Source organism: Orcinus orca, chromosome 1 (genome assembly GCF_937001465.1).
Source record: "Orcinus orca chromosome 1, mOrcOrc1.1, whole genome shotgun sequence".
NCBI classification, from domain to species: Eukaryota; Metazoa; Chordata; class Mammalia; order Artiodactyla; family Delphinidae; genus Orcinus; species Orcinus orca.
This window is the reverse complement of record NC_064559.1, coordinates 178,111,859-178,134,248: the sequence shown is the minus strand read 5'-3', so window position 1 is coordinate 178,134,248 and position 22,390 is coordinate 178,111,859. Positions and strand designations below refer to the sequence as shown.

At 42.1% G+C, this 22,390-nt stretch overlaps 1 protein-coding gene across 6 annotated transcripts in view; it reads left to right on the top strand.

Moving 5' to 3' along the window:
* Positions 1-22,390, top strand: part of CCDC30 (coiled-coil domain containing 30) — a 169,115-nt gene that overhangs the window by 134,812 nt on the left and 11,913 nt on the right. For all 6 annotated transcript variants that reach the window (XM_049699117.1, XM_033421967.2, XM_049699114.1 and 3 more), the window contains 2 exons: positions 10,813-10,925; positions 20,141-20,282. In XM_049699117.1, the coding sequence (XP_049555074.1) occupies positions 10,813-10,925; positions 20,141-20,282 (255 nt within the window). The remainder of the gene's footprint in view (positions 1-10,812; positions 10,926-20,140; positions 20,283-22,390) is intronic.

The window sequence follows — 22,390 nt, the reverse complement described above, 5'->3', positions numbered from 1 at the left end:
ATGCAAGAAATGTTTAACAAAGACGTAAAGAATTAAAAAACAAACACCTAGAAGAATTAAAAAAACAAACAAACAGAGATGAACAATACAATAACTGAAATGAAAAATACACTAGAAGGAATCAATAGCAGAATAACTGAGGCAGAAGAATGGATAAGTGACCAGGAAGACAGAATGGTGGAATTCACTGCTGCAGAACAGAATAAAGAAAAAAGAATGCAAAGAAATGAAGACAGCCTGAGAGACCTCTGGGACAACATTAAATGAAACAACATTCACATTATAGGAGTCTCAGAAGGAGAAGAGAGGAGAAAGGACCCGAGAAAATATTTGAAGAGATTATAGTCGAAAACTTCCATAACATGGGAAAGGAAATAGCTACCCAAGTCCAGCAAACACAGAGAGTCCCAGGCAGGATAAACCCAAGGAGAAACACACTGAGACACATAGTAATCATATTGACAAAAATTAAAGACAAAGAAAAATTATTGGAAGCAACAAGGGGAAAATGACAAATAACATACAAGGGAACTCCCATAAGGTTAACAGCTGATTTCTCAGCGGAAACTCTACAAGCCAGAAGGGAGTGGCATGATATATTTAAAGTGATGAAAGGGAAGAACCTACAACCAAGATTACTATACCCAACAAGGATCTCATTCAGATTCGAGGGAGAAATCAAAAGCTTTACAGACAAACAAAAGCTAAGAGAATTCAGCACCAACAAACCAGCTCTACAGCAAATGCTAAACGAACTTCTCTAAGTGGGAAACATAAGAGAAGAAAAGGACCTACAAAAAAAAAAGCCATAACAATTAAGAAAATGGTACTAGCAATATACATATAGATAATTACCTTAAACGTGAAGGGATTAAATGCTCCAACCAAAAGACATAGGCTTGCTGAATGGATACAAAAACAAGACCCATCTATATGCTGTCTACAAGAGACCCACTTCAGACCTCGGGACACATACAGACTGAAAGTGAGGGGTTGGAAAAAGATATTCCATGCAAATGGAAATCAAAAGAAAGCTGGAGTAGCAATACTTATATCACATAAAGTAGACTTTAAAATAAGGAATGTTACAAGAGACAAGGAAGGACACTAGATAATGATCAAGGGATCAATCCAAGAAGAAGATATAACAACTATAAATATATATGCACCCAACATAGGAGCTCCTCAATACATAAGGCAACTGCTAACAGCTATAAAAGAGGAAATCGACTGTAACACAATAATAGTGGGGGACTTTAACACCGCACTTACACCAATGGACAGATCACCCAGACCGAAAATTAATAAGGAAATAAAAGCTTTAAATGACGCAACAGACCAGATAGATTTAATTGATATTTATAGGACATTCTATCCAAAATCAGCAGATTACACTTTCTTCTCAAGGGTACACAGAACATTCTCCAGGATAGATCACATCTTGGGTCACAAATCAAGCCTCGGTAAATTTGAGAAAATCGAAATCATGTCAAGCACCTTTTCTGAGCACAACGCTATGAAATTAGAAATCAATTACAGGGAAAAAAAAATAAAAAACACAAACACATGGAGACTAAACAATACATTACTAAATAACCAAGAGATCACTGAAGAAATCAAAGAATACCTAGAGACAAATGACAACAAAAACACAATGATCCAAAACCTGCGGGATACAGCAAAAGCAGTTCTAAGAGGGAAGTTTTTAGCAATACAAGCCTACCTCAAGAAACAAGAAAAATCTCAAATAAACAATCTAACCATACACCTAAAGGAACTAGAGAAAGAAGAGCAAACAAAACCCAAAGTTAGTAGAAGGAAAGAAATCATAAAGATCAGAGCAGAAATAAATGAAATAGAAACAAAGAAAACAATAGCAAAGATCAATAAAACTAAAAGCTGGTTCTTTGAGAAGATAAACAAAATTGATAAACCTTTACCCAGACTCATCAAGAAAAAGAGGGAGAGGGCTCAAATCAATAAAATTAGAAATGAAAAAGGAGAAGTTACAACGGACACTGCGGAAATACAAAGCATCCTAAGAGACTACTACAAGCAACTATATGCCAATAAAATGGACAACGTTGAAGAAATGGACAAATTCTTTGAAATGTATAACCTTCCAAGTCTGAATCAGGAAGAAATAGAAAATATGAAAAAACCAATCACAAGTAATGAAATTGAAACTGTGATTAAAAATCTTCCAACAAACAAAAGTCCTGGACCAGATGGCTTCACAGGTGAATTCTATCAAACATTTAGAGAAGAGCTAACACCCACCCTTCTCAAACTCTTCCAAAAAATTGCAGAGGAAGGAACTCCCAAACTCATTCTATGAGGCCACCATCTCCCTGATACCAAAGCCAGACAAAGATACTACAAAAAAAGAAAATTATAGACCAATATCACTGATGACTATAGATGCAAAAATCGTCAACAAAATCCAACAACACATTAAAAGGATCATACACCATTATCAAGTGGGATTTACCCCAGGGATGCAAGGATTCTTCAATATATGCAAATCAATCAATGTGATACACCATATTAACAAATTGAAGAATAAAAACCATATGATCATCTCAATAGATGCAGAAAAAGCTTTTGACAAAATTCAACACCCATTTATGATAAAAACTCTCCAGAAAGTGGGCATAGTGGGAACCTACCTCAACATAATAAAGGCCATATATGACAAACCCACAACAAACATCATTCTCAATGGTGAAAACTGAAAGCATTTCCTCTAAGATCTGGAATGAGACAAGGATGTCCACTCTCACCACCATTATTCAACATAGTTTTGGAAGTCCTAGCCATGGCAATCAGAGAAGAAAAAGAAATAAAAGGAATACAAATTGGAAAAGAAGAAGTAAAACCGTCACTGTTTGCAGATGACATGATACTATATATAGAGAATCCTAAAGGTGCCACCAGAAAACTACTAGAGCTAATCGATGAATCTGGTAAAGTTGCAGGATACAAAATGAATGCACAGAAATCTCTTGCATTCCTAGACACTAACAACGAAAGACCAGAAAGAGAAATTAAGGAAACAATCCCATTCACCATTGCAACAAAAAGAATAAAATACCTAGGAATAAACCTACCTAAGGAGGTAAAAGACCTGTACTCAGAAAACTATACGACACTGATGAAAGTAATCAAAGATGACACAAACAGATGGAGAGATATACCATGTTCTTGGATTGGAAGAATCCATATTTTGAAAATATTGGACTATACTACCCAAAGCAATCTACAGATTCAATGCAATCCCTGTCAAATTACCAGTGGCATTTTTTACAGAACTAGAGCAAAAACATCTTAAAATTTGTACGGAGACACAAAAGACGCCAAAGCAGTCTTGAGGGAAAAAAGTGGAGCTGGAGGAATCAGACTCCCTAACTTCAGACTATACTACAAAGCTACAGTAATCAAGACAATATGTACTGGCACAAAAACAGAAATATAGATCAATGGAACAGGATAGAAAGCCCAGAGATAAACCCACGCACCTATTGTCAACTAATCTATGACAAAGGAGGCAAGGATATACAATGGAGAAAAGACAGTCTCTTCAATAAGTGGTGCTAGGAAAACTGGACAGTTACATGTAAAAGAATGAAATTAGAACACTTCCTAACACCATACACAAAAATAAACTCAAAATGGATTGGAGACCTAAATGTAAGACCAGACACTATAAAACTCTTAGAGGAAAACACAGGAAGAACATTCTTCGACATAAATCACAGCAAGATCTTTTTTGATCTACCTCCTAGAGAAATGGAAATAAAAACAAAAATAAACAAATGAGACCTAATGAAACTTTAAAGCTTTTGCACAGCAAAGGAAACTGCAAACCAGACGAAAAGACAACCCTCAGAATGGGAGAAAATATTTGCAAACTAATCAACGGACAAAGGATTAATATCCAAAATATATAAACAGCTCATGCAACTCAATATTAAAAAAACAACCCAATCAAAAAAGGTCAGAAGACCTAAATAGACATTTCTCCAAAAAAGACATACAGATGGCCAAGAAGCACATGAAAATCTGCTCAACATCACTAATTATTAGAGAAATGCAAATCAAAACTACAGTGAGGTATCACCTCACACCAGTTAGAATGGGCATCATCAGAAAATCTATAGACAATAAATGCTGGAGAGGGTGTGGAGAAAAGGGAACCCTCTTGCACTGTTGGTGGGAATGTAAATTGATACAACCACTATGGAGAACAGTGTGGAGGTTCCTTAAGAAACTAAAAATAGAATTACCATATGACCCAGCAATTCCACTACTGGGCATATACCCAGAGAAAACCATATTCAAAAAGACACATGCACCCCAATGTTCATTGCAGCACTATTTACAATAGCTAGGTCATGGAAGCAACCTAAATGCCCATCAAGAGACGAATGGATAAAGGAGATGTGGTACATATGTACAATGGAATATTACTCAGCCATAACAAGGAATGAAATTGGGTCATTTGTAGAGACGTGGATGGATCTAGGGACTGTCATACAGAATGAAGTAAGTCAGAAAGAGAAAAACAAATATCGTATATTAACGCATATATGTGGAACCTAGAAAAATGGTATAGATGAACTGGTTTGCAGGGCAGAAATAGAGACACAGATGTAGAGAACAAGCATATGGACACCTAGGGTGGAAAGCGATGGTGGGGTGGGGGGGTCGGCGGGGGGCTGGTGGTGGGATGAATTGGGAGATTGGGATTGACATATATACACTAATATATTTAAAATAGATAACTAATAAGAAACTGCTATATAAAAAATAATTTTAAAAATTTTTTTAAAAATGAAGAGTAGTATGCTTTCCTCTAATAGGATGCACTATCACTCATATAAATGAAGATGAAATCTCAGAACTTAGATTGGGACTTGAACCCAGCCAAAACCCACATTGGGACTTGAGCCCACTGTCTTAATTGCGATCACACACCTGGTCTCAGGAATTAATGAAGCTGAGGTTCTTCTGTCTCATCTCAGAAAGAATTCAGTGGATAACAAAGTGATAGGTAAGAAGTGGATTTATTTAGAGAGAAACATATTCCATAGACAGAATGCAGTCCATCTCAAAAGGCCAGAGCGGCCCTGGGAGAAACTCACTCCACAGACAGAGTGTGGGCCATCTCAGAAGGTGAGAGGCCCCGAAATATGGCGTGGTTAATTTTTATAGGCTGGGTAATTTCATAGGCTAATGAGTGGGAGGGTTATTCCAACTATTTTGGAGAAGGGACAGGGATTTGCAGGAATTGGGTGACTGCCCACTTTTGGGACTTTTATGGTTGGCCTCAGAACTGTCACAGCACCTGTGGGTGTGTTGTTTAGCTAGTTACAACGAGCATATAATGAGGCTCAAAGTCTACTGGAAGTCAAATCTTCTGCCATCTTTGACCTAATCGGTTCCAACCAGTTTTTGTTGTATCCTCAACAGCTATGTCATTCTTTTAAAGGTTGTGCCCTGCCTCCTGTTTCATTGATACACTTAACTTCTCAGAGTCCCAGCAGCATCTGTGGTCATTTGGGGGTAATGTTAATTGCTGCTTCTTCAGTCTCAATCCACATGGATATACTAACTTTAAAACTTAATTATGGCATAGGGAGGGTGGGAGGGAGGGAGACGCAAGAGGGAAGACGTATGGGAACATATGGTTATGTATGACTGATTCACTTTGTTATAAAGCAGAAACTAACACACCATTGTAAAGCAATTATACCCCAATAAAGATGTTAAAAAAAAACAAAAAAAAAAAACTTAATTATAAGTTAACTACCAATAATACAATAACACATGTTTTGCCAATGAGGTATAGGTTTGAAAAGCCACTCCCATTCCAGCTCTTGGTTTCTTTCCCATATTCTGGCTCTGAGAGAAACAGCATCATATATCAATCAATGGTTAAAAGTTTAGACATCATCTTATCAGACATCACTGAACCTCAAAAGATGTTTTCACCTAGCCAGCATCATAACTACATCCTCCATAGGTCTTTCCACTGTTTTGCAGGTTTGTTTTTTTTACTGGATAGTGGGATATAGGGTGAGACCATTGACTCTCATATATATGAGCTTTTGTTTCACTTCTCTTAGTGTAAAATGATTTTCTTGGTCAGAAGCCATGTTGGGTGGTAGTATATCATGACAAGAAATAAAGAATTTGGTAAGTCCACAGATGGTGGTCCTGGCAAAAGCATTGTGGACAGAGAAAGCAAATCCGTATCTAAAATGAGTGTTTCCTTACTATGTATAAAATAGATAACTAATGAGAACCTACTCCATAGCACAGGAAACTCTACTCAGTGCTCTGTGGTGACCTAAATGGGAAGGAAATCTAAAAAAGAGTGGATATATATGTACGTATGACTGAATCACTTTGCTGTACAGCAAGAAACTAACAACATTGTAAATCAACTCTACTCCAATAAAAATTAATGAAAAGAACAAAAATAAAATGAGTGTCTCTTTCACTGAGGACAAATTGTTGTTCTCTGCATGGTGGAAGGGGTCCAGCGTAATAAACCTACTACCAGGTGGCTGCCTGGCCCCCCAACTGCCATAACAGTTGCTCAACATTGATCTGTGCTTTTAGCAAGTTGAGTGGATTAGCCTTGGTGACTCCTTATAAAATATATTCCTGCCCCCATGCACTTTGCACATGAGCCCACTGAGTGAGCAAATAGATAGAAAAAGAGGCTAAGTGACATCCAGAATGTACTATTTTTTCCACCTGATTATTGAGAGCCACCTCTTCTGTGGAAGCCCTCTGCTGAGCAGAAACACATGTAACACATATACGTTCACACTCTAGGCCTGTGCTGTCTAATATTGTGTCAACTAGCCACATGTGGCTAAGTTAATTAAAATTACATAAAATTAAAAATTCAGTTCCTCAGACACACTAGGCACGTTTCATGTGCTCAGTAGCCACGGGTGGCAAGTGACCACCATGTTGGAGAGTGCAGACATAGAACATTCCCACCGATTGGACAGCATTTCTAGTCCAGGCCCCTTTTCCAGGCCTCTTTTTCATCAGTCCTCCAATATTATTCTTTCCAAATCCCTGATCATCTGGCCAAACTATTAGAAACTTTCTATAAATTAGCATAGGTCCATGCCTCTGGACATCTCCCTTTCCAGGCAAAGTGAACACAAGCTTTGCCCACTGAGATTTCCCTTCCCCCTGGTCTTAAGGGCTACCCCTCAGTTGGGGCTGTATGCCACAGCAGCCCTACTTTTTTTGTTTTAAACATCTTTAGTGGAGTATAATTGCTTTACAATGTTGTGTTCGTTTCTGCTGTATAACAAAGTGAATCAGCTATACATATACATATATCCCCATATCCCCTCCCTTTTGCGTCTCCCTCCCATCCTCCCTATCCCACCCCTCTAGATGGTCACAAAGCACTCAGCTGATCTCCCTGTGCTATGCAGTTGCTTCCCAACTGCATATCTATTTACGTTTGGTAGTGTATATATGTCAATGCTACTCTCACTTCGTCCCAGCTTAGTGGTTGCTGCATATTGTACAGAATCATATGTACATCAGGCCCGAATTTATTCTTCCTTGGCTAACTGGTCATAGAGAACTCCCCATTAGGCCATAGGTTTGGGTTAAGAGAGGTGGTGATGCAATAGAAGTAAGTACCACTTGCTAATGCAGCTTGGAACCTTAAGGACCTGCTGGGGCTCAGTATTTTACATAGCAATTCTGTTTGAGGATGGAGTACTACTGCACATGCCCAGCTCAATGCTCAGTGAATAATAGAACACCTCATTTCAGGAAGGACAGCTCAGGTTACTCGATACTTGATTTCTCATGGCCAACCATTCAGTCTCCACCAGTGCCAGTCACAAGCAAGGACCTTTCTCAAAAGGCAAAGAGATACTATAGGAGGAGAGATGACTTTCCTCCCAAATCATAACATTAAACTACAGTTTTCCAGAGGCTCTATATTGCTTCCTCAGCTGCCATGGAAACTTGGAGCAACTTTGGGTCTGCTGGGTCATAAAGCCCACGTGGCAAAGCAGTTTGCACCGCAGCCTGTCACAGCACAGAGCTTTGTCTTGCTTTGGGCACCACTAAAACCATACAGCCTTGAAGGTTGCTTGATAAATGGGTTGAAGGCAAAGGTGGTATAAGTTGATTCTAGACTCTGAAGAGGCATTCCAAGCACTTGGCCTCTTCTACCATCAATAGCCCTCATGCCTCAGGTCAGAAAGCCAACAAAGAGAATCTTCTACTCCGGATTGTCTAGTTTGACTATACATTCAAGAATTGGGGAGAGGGCTTCCCTGGTGGTGCAGTGGTTGAGAGTCCGCCTGCCGATGCAGGGGACACGGGTTCGTGCCCCGGTCCGGGAGGATCCCACATGCCACGGAGCGGCTGGGCCCGTGAGCCATGGCCGCTGAGCCTGTGCGTCCGGAGCCTGTGCTCCACAACGGGAGAGGCCACAGTGGTAAGAGGCCCGTGTACCGCAAAAAAAGAAAAAAAAGAATTGGGAAGAAATCACTGAGGAGATTCACAAACCCACTAGGCCCATCATGAAACCTACACTGAGCCAATGAATCACTGCAGACCTACTCTACGACACTCTGTGTGTTCAAACTCCATTTCCACCTTACTTCCTTAAGCCCTCACTCTGAATTGTGAACCTCAGTCTCATTTTGGGTTCCAAGGTATTAGTGTTGACTGAGAACCACTGTACTGTACGTAATTCCCCCAAAGTCTAGATAGTTCCCTTTCTCCAATGCCCAGTCACCTGGGTAAAAGGCCACAGGCCTCTTTGGGGAAGGCTTGGGAGAAGATCACATGCTTGTGGCCACGTCACACACAAGGTTCTTCCTGAAGACAACCTAGCAAAAGGACCCTGGGTCTGAACTGACTCAGGTCTGGGGATTGAGTAAGAGGCCATTACTCTCCACTGTTGTCATTCAAATTGGGCCTCTGTTCACCAGACCCAGGTGCATTTATATAATTATTCATTTATTTAAAAATACAACTCAATTAAAACTTTAATAGGCTGTTCATCTATTTTAGTCCTGTAATCACTGTGAGCAATTAACTGCAACCAAAGATTGCTACGAGTCAAACCATTTGGTTAAATCTCTGGCCCTATTATCTAATAAGAGTAATAATGCCCACCTTGTATCAGGGGGTTAAACATTGCCACTTGATCTCCGACACGCTGCAGTACCATCATCCCCACTAAAATCAGGGCTTCAGTGTTGGCATCTCCCACCATCATCCTCAGTAGGAGAGCATTATAGAGCATTTCAAGGAATCTGGAGCTCCCTCACCAGTGTATTTGGCAAAGCCTCGGGGAAAGGAGTGTCTTCTGAGTGACATGCGGGTCATAGTGATGAGGTGGTAGTGATGAGGTGGTGAGCAGGTCGCCCATGACAAATCTACTCCAAACTTCCAATCTACTTAAGACTTTGGCTTCTTTCCTCTCTTATACCAAGGAAGCATGGCATCATAATGTCATTTAACACAGGTCACTGTTGGGTCCAAGTTTCAGTCCACCAACCAAGCAAACTATTAAAGTCACGTTAGACGTTAAAATCAACACATTAAATCCTGAATCTCTGGTAAGCGCATCCATGTCAATAAATTCAGCCTATTCAACATTATATTCCTTTCTCCCTAGTGTAATGCCCTACGAATACAGTCCTACCTGTATTCCTCAGGTTTCTGCCAATTTAATTTGGCAGAATCTTTCCATTCTTTCAATATGGCAGTCCTCCTAGGTGAGTCCCTATACTCAACCCCCTCTCCCCAGGACGGGCTGGGATCTGACTCTAGTTGTAGGATTGGAGGCAAAGAGAAGCGGTAGTGGTATAGGGTGGGTGTTAAGAATAATAGGTATCCCTGCACAGGTAGCTGCCTCAGGTGGAGTCAGTAGAGTCCTCGGTGCAAGGGTGTTTAATCTGAGACAGCAGGACTGCTTATGCTGCTAAGAGGGGCTCAGTAGGATTTCTAGGTCCAGGGTGCTCAAAGTTATTGGAATCCTGTCAGGTGTTCTCGTTCCCAATTCTCAGATTTGCATGTATTTCCAAATAAAGCACTATTTTTCACATAAGAGATGTGGCAAGTCTACAAAATCAACTTATGCTGCAATTCTGCCACCTACTTGATGAAATTTGGGTTTGGGATATATTGACCTGCTGCCTACATGAAGGATGTGCTCTGGGTCTCTGAGTATACCTTGTTCCAATAATTAAATCCCAAGCTGGACATTTTCTCCTCTTCGGCTCATTAACGTGGTCAGGTGTGGCTCACCACCCCGCACTCCTTGGAGTTCTCAGTGCCTCTGTAACTTTGTAGCAGTCCTGTGGTCTGCCAGAGCACTTCACCACAGGCAACTACATTAGAATTTAATCAATTTTGGTCATGGATTGCTAGTATTAGTGACAAGATTAAACTGCCTTCAAATCCGACCAGCTCAGACACTAAGTCCAGACCCCCTGGAGCCCCTTCTAGAACCAAATACTTTATTAGTCAGGGTTAGGTCAGGAAAACAGCTTTCACTCTACTTCAAGCTGGAAGACTCTCTATATGTGGAATTAAATGCTCACAAATCTACTGGAAAGGTTGGGGGAACAAAAGTCAAGGAGAAGACCTATTGGCTTTCAGGAATTCTGGAAGTGCAAAATCACAGGAAGCTACTCTGGTTTCCATATGCCTTTTTCAGCAGAAAGGTGTTGCCAGTTTCCATTTCGTCAACATCAAACCTGTATTCAGCAGAGTATTCCCATACTTTTAAATGTTTTTCAGCATCTGAAGAGCAACCAGGAATTGTCAGAGAAGCTGTCTGGGTTGCAGCAGGAGAAAGAAGCTCTACGTGAAGAGTATGGGCAATTTTTGAAGCGGCTTGATGTCCATGTGAGGTAAACAAAAACAAGTTCCCTTTAGAAGACTGAGCTACTTCTTAGGGAGCCAGAGCAGGGGATGCTCACAGAAGTGACCTTTCAAGAACGCCAACACCGATTTCCTTCATTCCCAAAAGTTCTATCTATAGGGCTTTTCCTAGGGAGATATGGGGCCTCATTCCTTCCCAAGAGAGGGAGGGGGAAGGGAATTACTATTTATTGAGCTCTAGTGGTAGCTAACATCTTGCTCTTCCCCAAATATACCCCCTCACTTGCCTTCAGCCTTCTTTTTCCCTTGCGTACTTTCCTCAGTCTGGACCACACTCTCCCTATTTCAACTCTTCATTCTCAACCTAGGAGTCACCTCCTCAAGAAGCCTTTCTTGACACCTCCGGCCTGGGTTGAGTGAGGTGTCACTCTTTGTGTTCCTGTAGCCCTTTGTACATGGCTCTCTGTAATTATTTAAGAACTTGCCATGTTGTTTTGAAATAACGTGACTCACACCTGTCTTCCTCACCAGACTGTAGGTTTTAAAGGACATGGGCCATGGTCTTACTCATCCTTTTATCCACAGTCCCTGGTATATAACAGGTGCTCAATAAAAATTTATGTTCCCAAACTACCTGCTTTTTCTTCCATTCCCTGGTCATCATCCTACCAGATTCCTCCCGCTCTCCTCCTCTCTGAAGTGTAGCTTAGTAGTTCAGAGTATGGACTCTGGAGCCATATTGCTTGGGTATAATTACTGGTTCTACTAGGAACTAGCTGTGACCTTGGGCAAGTTAAATAACCTCTCTGTACCTGAGGTATCTCATCTTTAACATGGACAAAATAGCCATTCCTATCACATAAAGTTGTTACAAGAGTTAACTGAATGAATATATGTAAAGCATTTACTCAGAACGGTGTCTAGCACACAGCTGTTATTATTATTATATCTACTTATTTTTAGTTTTTAACCATGACCCACCTCTCTGCTCCTAGCTCTGCGCCCCTTTGCTCTATTCTTTCTATAGGTTGAAGTTTCTTATTCTCTTATGTTCTCACTCACCTACTATGTTGATTGTAGTTATGATAATGATTTAAAAACCATTTTCTGGGGCTTCCCTGGTGGTGCAGTGGTTGAGAGTCCGCCTGCCGATGCAGGGGACACGGGTTCGTGCCCCGGTCCGGGAAGATCACACATGCCGCAGAGCGGCTGGGCCCGTGAGCCATGGCCGCTGAGCCTGCGCGTCCGGAGCCTGTGTTCTGCAACAGGAGAGGCCACAACAGTGAGAGGCCCGCGTACTGCAAAACAAACGAACAAACAAAAAAAAACATTCAGAAGCATTCTACCAAAATTTTCTGCCGTCGTTATATGAGTAGCAATTTCACCACATCCGAATCTGCATTGGCTGCTACTTTTGGTGGGGGAGGGCTGTGATGAAATTTTCCCCAGTGTTCTTTCTTTTAATTGAGGTATAATTTACATATACACAGATTTTAAATGTACAGTTTGATGAGTTTTGACAAATGTATACGCCCACCTAACCACTAGTCCAATCAAGATACAGAACATTTCCATTATCCCTTGAATTTCTCTCCTACCTTTTTGCCATCAGTCTGTATCTCTTGCTCCTCCACCTCCTCCCAGGCATCCACTCTTCTGATTTCTGTTTCTCCTAGAACTTCATCAAAATGGAATTACACTGCGTGTAATCTTTTGTGTCTGACTTTTTTTTAAAAAATAAATGTATTTATTTATTTATTTTTGGTTGCGTTGGGGGTCTTCGTTGCTGCATGTAGGTTTTCTCTAGCTGCGGCGAGCGGGGGCTACTCTTCGTTGCGGTTCATGGGCTTCTCATTGAGGTGGCTTCTCTTGTTGCAGAGCACAGGCTCTAGACGCGAGGGCTTCAGTAGTTGTGGCATGCAGGCTCAGTAGTTGTGGCTCACAGGCTCTAGAGCGCAGGCTCAATAGTTGTGGCGTGCAGGCTTAGTTGCTCCACGGCATGTGGGATCTTCCCGGACCAGGGCTCAAACCCGTGTCCCCTGCATTGGCAGGCGGATTCTTAACCACTGCGCCACCAGGGAAGTCCTGTGTCTGACTTCTTTTGCTCAACTTATTCTATGATTTTTAATGTTCAGTTATAGACATTTCTTTGATGACTAGTGAGGCTGAATAGTTTACCATATTATTTGTCCATACCCTTTAGGACAGTGGATGCTAACCCTAGCTGCACATGCATGGGCCCCAACATAGATTAATCAAATCAGAACCTGTGAGGATAGGGCTTAGGGATCAATACTTTTCTAAAATCATCCCCATGTGATTCTGATGGGCACCTAGGGTTGAAAACTACAACTTTAGGAAAGAAAATGGAAGGGATTGTCAAAACTCTAGGTTCATTTTTGTTCTCATTCCCCTGATCCCACTCCTGACCTTTACAAACAATGCCTATTTTTTTCCATGTTTTCCCAGCTACTCTTCCAGAGGAACAAATTCCTTGCCTTTTTGAAATGAAAATAAATGAAAGACCATCTGGTTTTATATAAACATAAGCAAAAGTTGTCCTTAAATTTTAGAACATGAGTATTGTGCTGTCTTATTGTACAAATTAACAAAGCCAAACATAAACTTAGAAAATCCGCATGTTCTTCGGGCAAGTTGGCCAACAGAACTTCTGGCTAAACTAATAGGTGTGTCAAATAACCAGCCTGCTATGGAAGGGAAGGCTCTAAGCTCTCCCCAGCTCTACTGCATCCACGTACTCTTCACACCATGTAGCACTACTGAAAGAAGCCTGAATATCAAGCAATAGGAGCCAGTTAGGTCAAGTATAATAATTCACTTGATGGAACATAATACAGCTGTAAAAGATGGTGGCCATGAAGACTAGATAACAACATGGGAAAATGCTGTGATGCAATAAATGAAAAGAGAACAAGATAATTTTAATGTAGACAGTGTTTTAAAAAAAGATGCTTATAAAAAGACTGGAAGGAAATACAAGAATATTATAATACTGATCATACGGGAGTTGGGTTTTTTCCCCAAATTGTCTATAATCTTTAAAAAATAAATTAATATTTTTATAGTCCAAATGGCAGGATAAGAGAGACAGAAGCTGTCTGGCATGGAAGCCAGACGTGGGTTTTAATATCCCAAGGCAGAAAGGGTAAAAGCAATTCCAGAAATACATGTTGTGTTTCAAATGATGTCAAAAATCAGAGGAACTGGGCTTCCCTGGTGGCGCAGTGGTTGAGAGTCCGCCTGCCGATGCAGGGGACACGGGTTCGTGCCCTGGTCCGGGAAGATCCCACATGCCGCGGAGCAGCAGGGCCCGTGAGCCATGGCCGCTGAGCCTGCGCGTCCGGAGCCTGTGCTCCGCAACGGGAGAGGCCACAACAGTGAGAGGCCCGCGTATCGCAAAAAAAAAAAAAATCAGAGGAACTGTGAACAGCTGGGTAACTCAGAGAACAACAGGTGTACTGTTAGATAGTGTTAAACTTCTGAGGCTATGGACCAGAGGATGCTGAAACCCAGTGATATCTTTTGCCAAGCTCTTCCTAGTATAAGGGAAAATGAGAACATTTATGAGATAGAAATATCTCCCTGTAAAGAACCTAAGTCACAATCTTCAAGAATAGGTACCTCATATTATGTAGTGGGTGCTGCAAGGGCCACAGAACTGAACAGGTCTAAGGCAGTTTTATGAACCCAGGTATCTAGAGCAACTCCATTAATTAGGATGTAGGTTGAGTTGCTGCAGCAGAGACACTGAATAAGAATGTCTTTAAAAAGGGAGGGTTGTCTCTCTTACCTAAAAGTGCAGGATGGATGTGGTAGCTCCATGTTTCCGAAGTCTAGACTCCTTTCTTGTTATTGCTCCAACCTCTTTAGCACTTAGCCACATAGTTCAGGTGGTTCACTACCATATCCACATTTCTTCCAACAAGAAGGGAGAAAGAGGGGACAGCAAGAGCATTCCATTCTCCTGGAAGGCACACTACTTCCACTTCGGCTGTTGGCCAGAACTTATTCCCATAGCCTCATCTAACTGCAAGGAAAGCCAGAAAATGCAGTTCCTATTTGAGCGACCAAGTGCCAAGCTAAATCCGGGGCTCCATAATGACAGAAGAAGGAGAAAGTGGATTGGGGACAATCCACACCGGCAGTCACTGCCACACGCACTGACAATCTGGTGACAAGGCCCGGTATGCATGTCTCTGGCCTACCAGAATTCAGACTTCTCCGCTTGGCATCTGGCTAACAGCTAAATTAATCTTCTAAGGGAACAATATACAAAATGATTCTTTTTTTTTAATTTTACTTTTTTGGCTGCATTGGGTCTTGGTTGCTGCGTGTGGGCTTTTTCTCTAGTTGCGGCAAGCGGGAGCTACTCTCTGTTGCAGTGCGTGGGCTTCTCATTGTGTTGGCTTCTCTTGTTGCAGAGCACAGGCTCTAGGCACACAGGCTTCAGTAGTTGTGGCTTGTGGGCTCTAGAGCACAGGCTCAGTAGTTGTGGCACACGGGCTTTGTTGCTCTGTGGCATGTGGGATTTTCCTGGACCAGGGATCAAACCCGTGTCCACTGCATTGACAGGCAGACTCTCAACCACTGCGCCACCAGGGAAGTCCCTACAAAATGATTCTTTTATTTACAATCAGCAAGTAGGAGAGAGAGGGGCACTACTTTGGAAAATGGAAGAGTCTTGCAAAAACACATTTAGAGGTAAGATATAACTTACAAGAACATAAGACTCTCTTGGAGTAGCTATTCCATCATAGTTTGACTAGAATTAGTATCTAAATAAGTCTGCTTTGCTCTTCCCCTCCCATCTGGTTCCTAGTTTTTATGTAAAACAAAATATCTCAGCAAGAGAAATCGACAATATCCGGTTTGCCTGGCTTTGCTGGTATTATAGCACTGGGGCATAGTGGGAGATCACAGGCTCTGGAATCAGATTCTCCTCTGTAAAAGTAACTTCCCTCTGTGTCAGGAGTCTTCAAGACCACCCTCAGGTCTGGAGGTTCATTAGGACTTTCAGATCTTAGGAAAGGTTTTACACTCATGGTTATGGTTCATTACAGTGAAAGGATACAGATTAAAAAAGCATGCAGCGAGAGTTCAGGAGAGATAACATGCAAGCAAGCTTCCCATTGTCCTCTCCCAGTGGCGTAGTATGGGCAGTGCTTAATTCTCCCAGCGACGTTGTGTGGCAATATATATGAAGCATTCCCAGCCAGAGAAACTCACCTGAGCCTTGACATCCAGGGATTTAATCGGGGATTAGTCAGGACAGAGAGCTCCTGGGATTGACCTTAGCTACTTAGTCTCCAGTTCTCCAAACTCTGAATAGTCAAACTGATCCAGCATGGCCCAGGCCCAAGGTGAACAAAAATGCATTCACCATGAATCATTTCGTTAGCATAAAATATCTGGTGTGGCCCAAAGCCACCGGTATACAGAGACATTATTATCAGGCAGGATATTCCAAGGGCTTAGAGGTTGTCTCCCAGGAACCAGTCAAAGACTGGAAACCCAGACCCACTGAGTTTACTGCACAGCATCCATCTCCTGGGCCACAGAGTGAGGACATCACCTTCACAAGTTTGCTTTAAAAGCACGCGAGGTGTCTTGTGATAAACCTGGAGCACACGTTAGTTCCCTTCACTTAGTTAGGACCTCCTCCAGTTTGAGTGTCAGAGCCCCAGACAGTTGACATAGGCAAACTGCCCAGCATCATAGGCCTGAATGACTGTGCCCTCCCGTGCCTACACTGACAGAGAGCAGATGCTTCATTCCTTAAACACTTTTCCTTTCAGTTAAAAAGGCATTATTCAAATCTCTAGGCATTCAGGGAAATCAGAGGCTAGAGAGAGCATTAGAATACTGTTTTGTTTGTTTAGTTTTTCTGTTTTTAAGATATCAGGATGTAATTGACCACAGATAACAAAAAAACCTGACTAATATATTTAAACAAACTTTTTTTTTCTTATATAACAAGAAATCTGGAGGAAGATGATTATGGAGATTGATTCAGCTGCTCAGTAGCATCCTTAAGGACAGGCTCTTTCCCTCCTCCTCCTCTGCCATGCTTGGTGGGCTGATGGCTTTGTCCTTAGGCTTCACACCTCATGGTTACAAGGCAGCGACTGTAGCTGCAGGTAACAGCCTCCTTGGCAGGAGGGCAGCCAGAGCAGAGAGAGACCTTTGTTCAAATTCCTGCTTTTCCAGCAGGACTTACCTGTCTCACACACCCAATCCCCACCCCAACCCACCCTGCACACACGTGGGGCACACCCACCTTCCTTGAGATCAAGGGATCCTTATGGACACCTAAATGAACTTGAGTTCTGTTAGCAGGAATGAAGAAAGGCCATTCTGCCCTTACAGCCTGCCACAAGTAGTCTGTTTACAATGAAACAGAAGTAGTGAGGAGGTCCCCCAAGGGTTTCTCCCAAACTTTAGCCTGCATCAGAACCCCCTGGAGGACCTAGTAAAACACAGATCCTCCTCCAGACTTTCTTATTCTGTAATTCTGGGATAGAGCCCGAGACTTTGCATCTCTAACAAGTTGCCAGGTGATGATGGTGTTGCTGGTCAGAACACAGTTTGAGAACCATTGCTATTGGCTTAGAGCAAACCTCGTTTAGGGACATTAGCTAGAGCAATGGTTTTCAGTAGGGGATAGTTTGCCTTCCAGGGCAAGGAGACACTTGGCAATGTCTGGAGACTTTTCAGGTTGTCACACTGTAGAAGGTGCTACTAGCATCTTGTGAGTGGAGGCCAAGAATGCCGCTAAGCATTCTTCAAAGTACAGGTCAGCTCTCTACAATAAAGAATTATCTGGCCCAAAACGTCAGTAGTACAGAAATCCTGGTTCAGAGGGATTTTGTGTTATTAGACCTCATAGGTTTGATCTCGGAGAGGCAGCAGTGAGCGGTGGCGCGAAGCTAGATCTTAATTCCCTGCCCAGGAATTGAACCTGGGTAGCCTGTATGAAAACCAGGAATCCAAGCCACCAGACCCCCTGGCTCTTGCCCCCAGTGAAAAATGCATTTCTCATGGAGGCAAAAACTGTAAAAATGGGTACGAAGTTTATTATTAGAGACATACCACAACAACAAGTTGGGAGAGCACAATGAGAAACAGTTTGTTTAGTTAAGATAGAAGCAAGGCAGAGATGCACACCCGGAGAGAAAGGGTGTCCGCATCCCACCTAATGAAGAGGAGTGCAGTAAAGAAGCGGTTAAATCATTTACATAGGGCAGTTCTTCCAGGTCTTTGTTTACCTTTGTCCAATTACCTGGTTTCTTTTTCCACACCTGACCTGCCCTAGCACCCTCCCCAACATGCGTGCGCAACTTTTTTCCAAGATGGATTCCAGCCCAGAGGCATATGGGCCGCTTTAGCATCACATATTATCGGATGGTGCCCCCTCCTTTTTGATCCCCAAGGAGGCTTTCTGCACACATGTAGTGTCTCCCTTGCCCCAAGGATGGGAAATGTATGACCTCTTGTTCTTTTCCTCAAACGGGGTTTAGCCCCTCTCTGTCTCTGCCGTGACTGTTATCTTAAGGCATCCACAGGAGACAAAGCCTGGCTCTTTACCCTGTCTCTGCTGTTACTTCCATTTCGGAGAGCAAACAGGAGGCTGGCTGTAAAATGCCTAATCTGGAGCCCACCTATCTCCTGTCTCAGGAAATGCAAACAGAAGGCTAGTTACTTGTAAGTGTCCGGCTGGAAGCCCAACTTTTTCTCCCCCCCAAGAAATGTGAACAGGAGGCCAGTTGTAAATGGCTACCCTGGAGCCCATCTATTTCCTGCCTTAGGTTCAAAGTGAAAGTTCTTAATTTTTCGTTTGAAGAAGCACTTTCTGAGTAACAATATTCTCATTTGGAAAGCACAGTCATCTTCAGAGCAGTTTGCCTAGTGGTGGTATGCAGGCTTTAATCTGTTTTCTTATTTACTCAGGATTAGCTGTTGTAGTAGCTTGAAATGGTAACTCAGATTTTTGTTGTCTTTTTTTTTTAATAGCAGGTTTATTGAGATATTCACATACCATACAATTCACCCATGGAAAATGTACAAATCAGAGGCTTTTAGTTGTACATCCGTCGCCACAATCGATTTCATTACCCCAAAAAGAAACTCTTTAGCTATACTCCCCAGCCCCAGGCAATCACTAACGTACTTTCTTTCACTCTATATTTGTCTCTTCTGGACATTTCATCTGAATGGAATTGTAAAATATGTGGTCCTTTGTGACTGGCTTCATTCACTTAGCATAGTGCTTTCAAAGTTCATTCATGTTGTAGCATGTATCAGTACTTCATTCCTTTCTGTAGCGGAATAATGTTCCATTGTACAGATACTCCATATTTTGTTTATCGATTCATCAGTTGATGGAAACTTGGGTTGTTTTAACCTTTTGGCTGTTGTGAATAGTGCTACTATGGACATTCATGTACAAGTTTTTGTGTGGACATATGTGTTCATTCCTCTTGGGTATATACCTAGGAATGGAATTGCTAGATCATATGGCTCTACTTTTAACCATTTGAGAAACTGCCAGGCTTTTTCCCTTTGCCATTCCTACCAGCAGTGTATGAGTGTTCCGGTTTCTCCACATCCTTCTCAGCACTTGTTATTATCTTTCTTTTTTATTTTAGCCATTCTACTAGGTGTGAAGTGGCATCTCATTGTAATTTTGATTTGCATTTTCTTTATAGCTAATGATGTTGAACATCTTTTCATGTGTTTATTAGTGGTAAGTCAAATTTATGTCAGACTCAGTAAGAGTCTTGAGCAGAGACATATAGAATTGGCATTTAAAAGTCTAGACTCAAGGCAAGGACTGAGAGCAAACCCACTTATCTGGAAAATAGACAAGATAGAAGTAGTGGGTTATATCACTGTCCGAGGGTGTAGCCAAGAAGTAGAAAATTTTAAATCAATGACTGAATCAGTGGAGCAGGATTCCAAATTGATAGATGTCAGGGATCAGAAGTCGAGGAGTTTCCTGAGTTGGGGATGACGGAATCTTGTTTATTTAGGACGTTGTACTTGGTCCATTCTCCCCACCCGGGGGGCAAGAAGTCCTGCAGATGTGAGGCAGGACAAGTCTCCATCTGTGGTGCCAGAGGCCCTGACAAAGCAAGAAGAGGAAACCCAAGAAAGGTGCATACTGAGGAGGCAAAGTAGTTTTCACTGTGTTCAGGTGCACCTATATTTAAATTTGCTTTTGTAGAAACTATAATGAGAAACATCACCACCACAAAGCCAAGCTTCGCAGAGTCAAGGATCGTTTAGTTCATGAAGTAGAACTCCGAGACGAGAGAATCAAACAACTTGAAAATGAGATTGGAGCCCTGCAGCAACAAATGGAAAAGGTGAGGGGAAAAGGTGGGAGCTCACTGGTGATGCTGGTGTTGGTCATCTGGAGGAAGCCCACTCGTTTTTTATGTATTTGTGGCCTCTTCATAGCCCAGGTTTCCATTTCTTTTCTTTGCACCCTTTTTCAATTTGAGTAATTGTTTAAGCCCTGCCCCAAGGTGTGTAAGACTCATAGCGATGCTAGATCAAATTAGACACTGAAAATATTCTGCACTGCTGCTTAGGACTAGTGTCTTGCCTTCAAATGAAAGCATCTTCTTAATCACCCTGCAGCGGAGACTTCCAGACCACCCTCCGTAACTCATTCCTACTTTATGCAGCCTTCATTTTGCCTCACATTTCTGTCAGTTTTAAATGGCAGTGAAAACAGGTGACCCCTATTCTTTCATCAGTCCTTGACTAGAGCCTTCAGGCTGTTTTCTAAATATCCCTGGTTTCTTTGTTTGTCTTGTCGCCCCTGTGTGACTTTCTAGTGTGTGGGTAAGAAGGAAATGGGACAGATGAATGGGATCAAATGACAAATGGCCTTGAGAGCATTAAACTACATCCATTCAAAATGGAGAGCAACTGATTTGGCCAGGAATGTTTCCCTTCTGGAGATCCCCAGCCCATTTCAGAATTTTGAAAACATTGTCCTCAGTCTTAAATTACTCATTTCTTCACCCAACAAATTTTCATCATACCACCACTATGTGCCAAGGATACCAAAACAGTTGATGTAAATTCAGTTATTCCATGGGCTATTATAGGACTCCAGGGTAAGAATCCTTCGATTACACACAGAAAACATTTGAGGATTATAACAGATGGGTCACCATTGTTGTGTTTTCAGTTTTAAAAAATCCTCTTGATACTCCAAACTGCAGTAAAAAAGGAAAATATGTTAGATTTTGCAGTACCCTCCTGTTTTGGCACTAATTCATCCAACTTTTAAAGACTCAGATCCACAACTAGGAAGACAATATAGAAAGTATAACAGAAGAAAGTAGCAACCCTGGTTCATGGGCCCCCCAGAAATATCATCAACCTATTCTGTATTACCCGTTCTTCCTTGTGATGCCTGCCTTCCACTTCCAGGCTTACATGGCAAAACCAGCCTCCTGCTTTCAGCAGGCATGTTTCCTGACTGTACTGTGTTCCAGTGTACCCCCAAAATCCATGTCTACCCAGAACCTCAGAATGTGACCTCGTTTGGATGTAAGGTGTTTTCAGGCATAAACAGTTAAAACGAGGTCATACTGGATTAGCGTGAACCCTAAATCCGATATGACTAGTATCGTTATAAGAGGAGGAAAAGACACACAAAGACAGACACAGGGGAAGAAGGCCATGTGATGACAGAGGCAGAGATCGGAGTGATGAAGCCACAAGCCAAGAAACACCAACGATTGCTTGCAACTGCCAGCTAGGAGAGAGACATGGAACAGATTCTCCCTCAGCACCCCCAGAACTACCCCTGTCCACACCTTACTGGCCTCCAGAACTGTGAGAAAATAAATTCTTGCTGTTTTAAGCTGCCCAGTTTGTAGTAATTTGTTGCAGCTGTCCTAGGAAACGAACACATCTGCCCAAAAAACCACAGGCCTCCATGAAATTAACTGGAGACTGCAAGTAAGCAGAGGCGAGGCAAGAGTGGTTGGTGTTGGCCTTGGACAGACTTGGATGCAAAGTCTAGCCCTGCCGCTTGATAGTTCTGTGACCTTGCCCGAGTCCCTGTGCATCATTTTCTGCCTCTGTAAAATGGGGAAATAATTAAAATACAAAATGCCTAACGTGGGACCTGGCACATATAAATTTTCATAAATGTTATTTTCTTCTTAGTGTAAAATCTCTTAGAAGCGTGTGAATCAGTAGATGTACCACAGTGGTACAGACCTGGAGCTCCTGATTTTACTTATTTTAGGGCCCGTGAACCGGAGCCCCGAGCATACAAAAGCTGGACTCACTTTCTAAGCACCTAATCTCCAGAAAATAATGCCACTTTGGGGGGCTTCATTCCTTCAGCCTTCTCTTCATACAGTGAGCCAGCTGAGTCCTCTGACTGTGTGATCACCCAAACCAGGTTTCCCCAAATACTTTATCCTATTATTAGAGCAGATGTCCT